At 40.4% G+C, this 9038-nt stretch overlaps 1 protein-coding gene across 1 annotated transcript in view; it reads left to right on the forward strand.

The window, feature by feature from the left end:
- Nucleotides 1–7031, forward strand: part of BRWD1 (bromodomain and WD repeat domain containing 1) — a 112164-nt gene extending 105133 nt beyond the window's left edge. Inside the window, exon 39 of the mRNA XM_034654200.1 lies at nt 6–7031. Coding sequence (XP_034510091.1) covers nt 6–434 — 429 coding nt within the window. The 3' untranslated portion in view covers nt 435–7031. The remainder of the gene's footprint in view (nt 1–5) is intronic.
- Nucleotides 7032–9038: the final 2007 nt, after the last annotated feature.

Raw genomic sequence — 9038 nt, forward strand, 5'->3', positions numbered from 1 at the left:
CCGAGCCCGAGCCTGAGCCCCAGCCGCGGAGCGGGCGGGCGGCCGGAGCGGGAGGCGCTTCCAAGCCCGGGCCCGACGCCGGCCCCAGATCCGACTCGGACTTGGCGTCTGCGACGGAATCAGACAGCGACTGTGCCGACGACGCGAAAACCAAAAAGAGGAAAACGAGAGGAAAAGCGAAAGCGGCGAGAAAAGGTAAAGCTTGTGCAGCCGCCGCAGCGAGAGGCGCGAGGCGGCAGAGACAGAGCAAACGGCCTAGGCTGAGTGTGGACGATAACGACTGGGAGGACTTGGACTATGCAAAATCGAAGAGAGGTCTTCGACGTTCGAAAATAAAAACGAGAAATCAGGGCAGAAGGACCGTGAGATACCATGATGGGGATGATGACAGAAGCTTAGAAAATGTGTTAGATTTTGATGATTGCACCTTATGACCTTGAGAGAAAGCCAGTTCATTGAAAGAGGAAATGGACTGGAATTTATGGTGAAAGTTGGCTGTTGAAATTATTTTTTGTCCTATAATTCAGGGAATATATTTATATTTTTCTATGAAAAGTTATGAATGTGACTAAATCATGACTGTTATTTTTATTTGCACTTGCTTGCCTTTGTAGCAGCGCTCAGCACAGGTGCCAAAATATGCTTCATTTTGGGGGCAGATCTACTTTGACAGTATTTAACTACAGATAGCAAGAATTTGAAATGTGTTCAACACTAGACATACTGGTTATCAAAACCGATAAGCATTACTTTCATGGTAGCAAGTGTCACACAGTTACTTTCTGAACGCGTCAAGAGGTGGTAGTTTCTAACCCCTGTCCTGTTGTAGTCGAACAATTTCACGTGACCTATGTTTACAGATTCTTCATAAATATTATGTGTATACTGACATTACAATCATGGGAGGTGTAACCATGATTAGTAGGCGAGGTACCTACCACTTTTTTGTTTTGTTTTGTTTTCTTTCCCTGGCTACTTGAGCAGAACGCATTATACCAGATTTGGTCATTTTCATTGAAATGGTTTCTTTCCAAATGCTGTTGGGTCTTTTCTTTCTTTTTCTTTATTTTTAAGGAAAATATCATCACTTTTATTTTATAAACTTGAATTTATAAAGTGCTGGTAAATTATTTTTTAAAATGTTTTGATTGTATATTTTAAACCTCTAAGGCCCCGACCGTAGTCCTAGCATTTTCTTTTAAATTGTGCACTAACAGAATGCTATATAATTTGTCTTTTCCAAGGTCTCCTGGTTTCTGTGTAAGGGATTTAACCAAAATCTTGGTCTTCCATAGTCTTACTCTGTGAAATAGAGGAGTTTGTGTGCCTTAGATTTAGGAAGAGTGTGTTCTTTCATAGATTGTAAAGGGCCAAGAGAGTATTTAAATTATATGTAGTTTCCCCCCATTTCCATTGAGGTTGTAGAGTTGAGTTTTGTTAAGAGTGCAATCGCAAATCTCATCTATATAGGAAAATAGTTAAATGTCATTCTCCATCTCTTTGTTTTAGCTCACCGCTGCCATGTGCAATCCCAGGCATTCTTTGATGGGGCAACTAAGTGTATCTTTACTAGTGATCTCTAGTTCAAATCTAAGAAACTGTCATGTGTTGTGGGAAAATAATTTTGGAATCCATTTAAAGTGAAACTTCTGTCACATCATCAAATACGTCAAATAAGTACACTTATTTTTCGAGCCAAATATTCTTGCTTGATAGGTTGTGCTACTCCATACAGTGTAGGTGGCCATTCCTAGCTTGTTTGTGCCTGAAGATGGACTTGATTCAAATGGTTTACATATTTTGTAGCGAACGAGTATGTTACAGTACTCCCACCTTTGTTATTTATTGGCCCTGCGTTTGGTTCCAGACAAAATTAACCCTTTTCTCCTGTGTATCCTGATGGTGGCAGGTATGGAAAAGCATCAGACTCTGGTGTCAGTGTTAGAGAATGTTCTTAAGTGTTGTTACTTTTCAGTTATCTGTTCCATTCGACATGGTAGAAGGTACTTTGCACTCTGATGTAAGGGGAAGGGTGTTTTTGGGCATTACCAACTGAGATAGGTGGGACGGACTTACCCCTCCTTTGGTTGTTGAGAGAGCTGTCACCACGTCAAAACTATGATGCTCTTCTTTATCAAAGTCCGTGTTAAGTATGTGGTAGAGAGAGTGATTCAGGAGAATTGTCCTTGACTATTGACCTGAAAACATTAATGGAATGTTCTTTACTTCCCTAGTTTTAAGCAATGGTGGTAGATGTCCTAGCCATTAATTTATTTAAACTCTTCTAAAGCTTCTCTGTTTTATATCTATTCTCAGGGTTATAACTCCATGTTTACCATCATCTGCAAAAAGGTACCAAAAAAATCCATAAATACAAATATAGAATACGTTCATAAATACATAAATTCTTTTGGTAAAATGAGACTTTGATCATTTAGGGTTCATCGGTAGAACTGTTCTTATCTTTTGGACTGAATTAACTGGTCACAGATTGGCTGGTCAACCAATTACTAATTTTTCTTTTTTGTCCAAAATTGTTAGACCTTTGTGTTTTAGAAAGCAGTATTTTGGTTTCACCTGGGGGGGAAAAAAAATTAGAATTTGGCCTCATGACTTTGAAGGCATGGTTGACAATGGTAGCTTCTCAAGTTCTGAAGTAAAACTAGGATTATAGTGAGAATCATTTTTATGGGTTTTTTTGGTCATGGTGCTATTCCTAAGGTTAACTTTGAATATGTGACACACACTCCTAAGTACTTTAAGGAAAATTAATAAATAATTAATAGTTCAAAATGTTTACATTGAGCACTAGAACATGTTTGACTTTTTTTCTACTTCTCTTTATGCGAAATGCGCAGGGATTTAATGCACGGATGTACTTTAATGTGTTTGGGATCAGTTTGTATTTTCTTGTGAAAAAAGACAAAAGCTTGCAGATTGAATGTGAACTGATCCGGAAGTAAGTGCTGTAGCTTTTCATTGCACTTGAAGTCACTTAATGGTGTATATGAACAACAACAACAAACTGCTGTGGTTGTGCGTGTCCAAGGTCCTATGATTTTCTCCATTTATGGTTGAAAAAAAGGGCTGAGGTATTTAGATTTGAGTTTTGATTCCTTTGAAAGACTATTTAGAAAAAAAGATGTCAAACATTTGAGAAATAGGTGAGGTTTAAAAACATTTTTTTTCATAACAGACTTTAAAAGGGCATACCAACAATGTGTAGTAACTTCTGAATAAAAGGGAAAGTATCCCATATTCACATAATTCTTAGGGTGGTCATTCTCCCTTTTTTATTTTAGGGGAAAAATCTGTGATTAAATCTTTTCTCAATTTAGTTATTATTTGTAAAGCAGTTACAACACAAAAGTTTCTTCTAAATAGTAGAGAGTTGCACCTAAAAAAGCAAATTAATTTTATAATACGAAAATGGGGGTAAAGAACTCATGTTTGGGGAAAAGGCACTTCAAAATCTAGAATTGCAAATGAAAAAGGAGGTATAAAACAAGCCAATAACAATGCCATCTTGAAGGTATTACTGTCCAAAAATAAGAATAAGACTTGTCACTAAATCTTCACACTCCATTGGTTGCTGACATCTTAGGTAACAAATCTTAGAACAGCCTTGGGTTCATACTACATTCCCTGCCCCTCTTCTAGCCTTTTTTTCTTTAGACTAGCCAGAACACAATTTATTAATTTCAGTGTATCATTTTAAAAACTACACTGAAAGGACTTTAGTCTCTCGTCAGTGCACATTGAATTTGTGCCACCTGAAAAAATGAGAGGTTTTTGTATCAGAATGCAAGAACATTGTTCAAGGTGCTTACAGTATTTTTGGTTTTCCTTTCTACTCAGTTGTATTGGTTTTTTTGAGTAACTTTTAAATGGCTAGAACAGGTCTGTTTGCCTTGCGCTTTATAGCTGAAATACCAGCTCCATCCTTTTCATCCATGTCAAGTCAGCATTTTGCCTTTATTCGCCATCTCGGAGTTGTCCACGAACACTCCAGTGTCTTACATTGTGTGGAAATTGTAGTTGAGTCTTTCCTGGTGTAATGTAGTGTGACACAGCACCCTCACTGCGGGAGAGCTCTCCGTTATTACGGAAGACCGTCTCTCAGCTTCTGCTGTGGGTAACACGATGTAATAAAGCAGAAACCGTAAGAAATTTGCAATGTCACTGTTTAAAGACTGTCTCTGATTCTAGTATTTGGGAACAAAGCCCAAACCAAGAAAAATTTGTCAACGCTAGGGAGAAAATGGAACATTGTGGAAAAATCTAGTCCAACTAGATTAGTAAGTGCTAATATCACTTGGTAGCTCAAACGTTGTGAGTTAATGGAGAGGATTAAAGTGTAAAGACTATAATGGTGAGGGCTGTGTTGTGTTGTCGTTTCTCACTTTTCAATTAAGGTTTTTGTAGCTATTTTCTTAAATTATAGATGTTGCCGAAGAGTACGTGGGGATTCTCAGAGTTGAAAGATTTTTACTAGTCACTAATAGTCTGCCAGGCTGGTTCCTTAATACATTGTGAATTTGGTGGAAAAATATCAAGACTTTTACTTGGTGTCTCTTTAAGTATTACTTGTATGGATCTGATGTAGGGAGGTTGGATGGGGACAGTTACAACATTGCGGCCTTACGATTTCTGCAGGCCCTGTCTTTGGCAGCATGTAAGTAACTATAGAATATGTGTTTATTTGTCACGACTGATCGTTTCATTGAATTATCAGTGTTTGAGCATATTTTCTGGTCATGCTTTAGTTTTTAAGGTAAGTTTTGTCATTTATTAAAACCTTTAATGGGAATTTGGACTCCTAAAGAGGCATTCTGACTGACCTAACTGAAACGAGGCGACCAGTTACAGTTTGCATGGACTGCAGCTGCCAGCCTGGCCCACAGGAGTAGTATTTAGAAGTTACTACCTTTGTTGATGAGTGGTTAAATGTTAAAACAATCTTCCGGTTTTAATATATTGAAGGTGGTTTTCTAGGTGTTGATCCAGACTTAGTCCTCCGACCGTATGCACACGTTCAGTTCACCTGTGAAATTCTAACCATTTCACTGGAGCCCGGACAAAAAGGCAAATCTTTGATTTTCCACTCCCATGCAAGATCTCTCAAACTTTTCTACATTAACGTGTTACCACATTTCACAACTCTCAGTTGTCATCTAGGAACCAGTTTTACTTACTTTTTAAGCAATTACGAACTAAAATGGTAGAGTATAATAAATGTTGTTATCCTAACATTTTTTTTTAAACTACTTCAAGCCTTCTAGCTGATTAATTCTGTAAGGTCTGCAGTAGGCAGTCGATTTCCCTTGCAACTCACCCTTACTCTTGTCTTAAACAGCTCTATTTTCTCTCTCAAACCTCTGTCCATTTGTGATTTCTTTCTCATGCAGGCAGAATGCAGGGCCACACCCTGTTGTATGGGCGGAGGGGGCTGAAGGGGGTTGAAAGATGGGCCTGAAAAGAGGTTGTCCTTGGATTGTCTGTGCCCTGCCTCTTTTCGCTGGGGAAGTAATAAAGTAGATTGAAAACCGGGGTTGATTTTGGTTACCTTGTACTGCCCAACAGTTTAAAAATGCTCTGAGATCTCTCTGAAGAAGTTCATCAAACCCAGAAACCAGTATTACACTGTATGTTAACAAAAATTTAAATTTAAAAGTTCATTAGATAGATACAGGATCCCTGAATTCATACTTTATAGAGCTTTTATCAGATTTTTAGAAAAAAAACTGCAGTAGCCATCACCAGTCTTTGAGAATCGTGACTGTTAAGCAGTGAACTGTTTTCTGGGGATGAGAGCGAGCTGGAGAGTGATGCTACAAGAGCTGTCAAAGCCAGACGAAGTTCTGTGGGGCCATCACTGCGTGTGTGGAAGACTGGAATTCATCTGCTCCACCACAAAAGTGACCACGCTAGCGACGAACAGCTCTCGATTATGGAATTATTTCTGACAGTCTCCAGACCCAATGCGGCCATACTGTAGAAGCTGACCTCTCAGTGTTAACTCCCCCAGAAAACAGAGAAGTGTTCAGCCTGGGGAGTTAAAGCATGCAGAGACACTTCCGGTGTATGGGATCTTTTTGGAAACTTGTGCTTTGGGAGGGATGAATATCAGTGATAAACGCTGTTTGCTTCCTGAGTTTTGCGCATTTCATTGCTTCTCAGTGAAGGGCAGACAAGACGACATCTCAGTCTAGCTCTGATAAAAGCCTTGCTGGAGAGAAGGTGCTGTGATTTGCAATTAAAAGGCTTCCCCCACCAGCCACAGCAACCAATCATATCAGTACTTCAGAAGTATGTGAAATAGGCTCGTACATTTTCATTTTGATTCAGACATGCTGTCATCTTTTTCCATTCTCAGATTTGTTTTTAATACTCCACAATTAAAATGCTGATGAGATTAAAATGTTCATGCTTCTACAGCAATGACGTGAAGTTTATTTTGGATCTAGGGAAAGTTCTGTATTAAGTATCATAATTAGAATATGATTAGCCCTTAAAATAGAGAAACGAGATAATTGCTTTGAATCAAAACTAATGTCTACATCCAAGTTTCTTCTGTTCACCACAGACCATCTTAGAACACACAGGGACACAATTTAAAGTGGTCATCTAGGTGAACTGTGATGGGGTACAACTACCAATGTTAATTTTTACTCTATGAATGAGGTTTTTGCCGTATCCAAATAGGGAATCATTTATAGGAAAGCAGCAATGCCTCAAGCTCTCATTGACTGCTCCAAAACACGTGACTGACCAAGACCATCTGGGACAGGAGGACTTCCCCAGTCCTGTAGTGACTTGTTAGTATGACGTGATGCTACACAAATGTATTGTTAGAGCAGTATCCTCCAGGGGTTTTCAGCTTGTACCCTAACATAGAAATTGGATTTCTCTCTAACCCTGAATGATCCTGTATATATTTCTAAAAACTGTTTGTAGTTTTCTCAAGGAGAATAAAGCACTTTATAATTTACCAAGTTCTCAGTAATAAAATTAACACTGACTTTCATGTATGCATTATTATTTTTTTTAATCTCCCACGCTGTCACTCTTCTGTCTTCCTCAGAGTGCTTTTATCTTTATTCTGTGACATTCCCTTTTTAGGTGTAAGGAGTTACAGCCTCAGCAGGTTGGAGTGGCTGTACAGAGAATTGACTCGGTTATCCCCCCACACACATATTTGAAGTGCAGATTTTCTTCAAGTACTTTAAAAAGCCTACTTAGAGTTTCTTTTGTAGAATCTTAACTGTTTTCCCTTATTTTGGATTACAGATAAGCCTTCATTAAAATGAGTTCATATTTACTGGGCTCTGAAGTTGCATTAGTACCTCAAAAAGGAATTAGTTGCTGCCACTTAAGTCTTTTTGTCCCACAGAAGTGTTTAGTTGTGCTAGGATTTTATCTCTACTATCAACCGGATAGGTTGTTGGGAATGAACTGGGAATGACTTTAAAGGTGGTTTCAACATGCAAATGGATGTAGTTGAGCGACGCTGGTCTTCATCTTGCATAGGTCAGATTTCACCTTAATTTTGTTGTATATTTATAAGAGCGTTTGTCTTGTAGCATATTAATTCACATTCTGGTATTTGCTTAACACCGATCTAGGGTTGCTTTGCAGAGACATTCATTGGCAGTTTTAAACATTCCTGAGAAAATTCCCTTAGAAGTAGAAACAAACACCGTAGGCTGTGCGCTTTCTCATGGTCTCTGCTGCTTGTGCCAGTGACCGCACAGAGCCCTGCTGTGCCGCCCAGCAGTCCGTGATGATGAACTTGCCATTTTTGCGATGCTGGGGGACTTAGGTTGAACAAAACGTGTTACCTTCAGCAGTAGAAGTTCGCTGGAAAATTACAGAAGTCACGTGATTGGCAAAAAGGGACTGATGCATTTTTGGGGGGTTACTTTTAGTACAGTAGTTCCTAACCTATCCTGGGAGACCTCTAACGGGTCTTGGAGAAAGCACAGGCACATCTTTGAAGTGAGTTTCACAGACTGAGGGTAAAATCTGAAGGGCTTTCCTTTTGAGAGCAGAAGACTTTTCCTCAATCCTCACTCTATTCATGAACATGTCAATCCACAGAAGCCCGTTTTCACCTGTACTCATTCGCGCTTGGTGGCAGAAGGGTAAACCTCGCCGTTCATAAAGGAAAAACGGAGAAGATCGGTGGTTGGTAGTCTCACTGCAGTACAATAATAGCATTACTTGAGGGCTGGCAAAACGAGTCCTTATTTTCTCATCCTTAGTGGTGAAAGGGATGGAGTGGGAGAGAGAGTCCAGATGTGGAGTGTGGGTATTTCAGCGGTCTCTAGCCTGTTCTTGCCAACGGCTGAATGTCTGCAAACGAGCCGGGGTCCTTCAAACCCCTCAGCAAGGCTTGTGTGTCTTTAAAGCAGTCTTAGGTAGCTTGACTTCGTGGCTGCAAGGCTAGATTGCCAACAGATAAGGCCTAACATGCAGGGCTGAACTTCAGATGCATTTTTGTCAAGAAATACAGGTTTTGCCAGCTCTCGGAAGGCGTTCCTGTGAAACTTCTCATAAGCCCAAGTGGGATAAAGCAAAGACACAACTACCATTCATAATACATATGGAGAAAATTGAGGGCATTTGCAGACTGAAAAATCACTCTCCAGCTTCTCTGATACCTTAGGACATAACTTACTAACGGGTGCACAAAAATCAGTGTAGCCCAAGCCCCGATGCTCAGACGGTTCAGGAGCTCTGGCCGCCCGGCACCCCGTGCGCGGCTCTTGCCGCTCGGGGCGTGTGCTGCGTGTGCAGACGCGCTCGGGAAGCCAACAAACACCACGTGCTATTTGCGCCTGTGGCCCCCATCCTTTTTTTTTTTTTTTTTTAAGATTTTATGTGTTTGAGAGAGCGAGCACAAGCAGGGGGAGGGGGAGGGGCAGGCAGAGGGACAAACGGGCTCCCCGCTGAGCGAGGAGCCCAACGCGAGGCCCCATCTCAGGACTCTGGGGTCATGACCTGAGCCGAAGGCAGACGCCTCACTGACTGAGCCC

This window comes from Ailuropoda melanoleuca, chromosome 1 (genome assembly GCF_002007445.2).
Source record: "Ailuropoda melanoleuca isolate Jingjing chromosome 1, ASM200744v2, whole genome shotgun sequence".
NCBI classification, from domain to species: domain Eukaryota; kingdom Metazoa; phylum Chordata; class Mammalia; order Carnivora; family Ursidae; genus Ailuropoda; species Ailuropoda melanoleuca.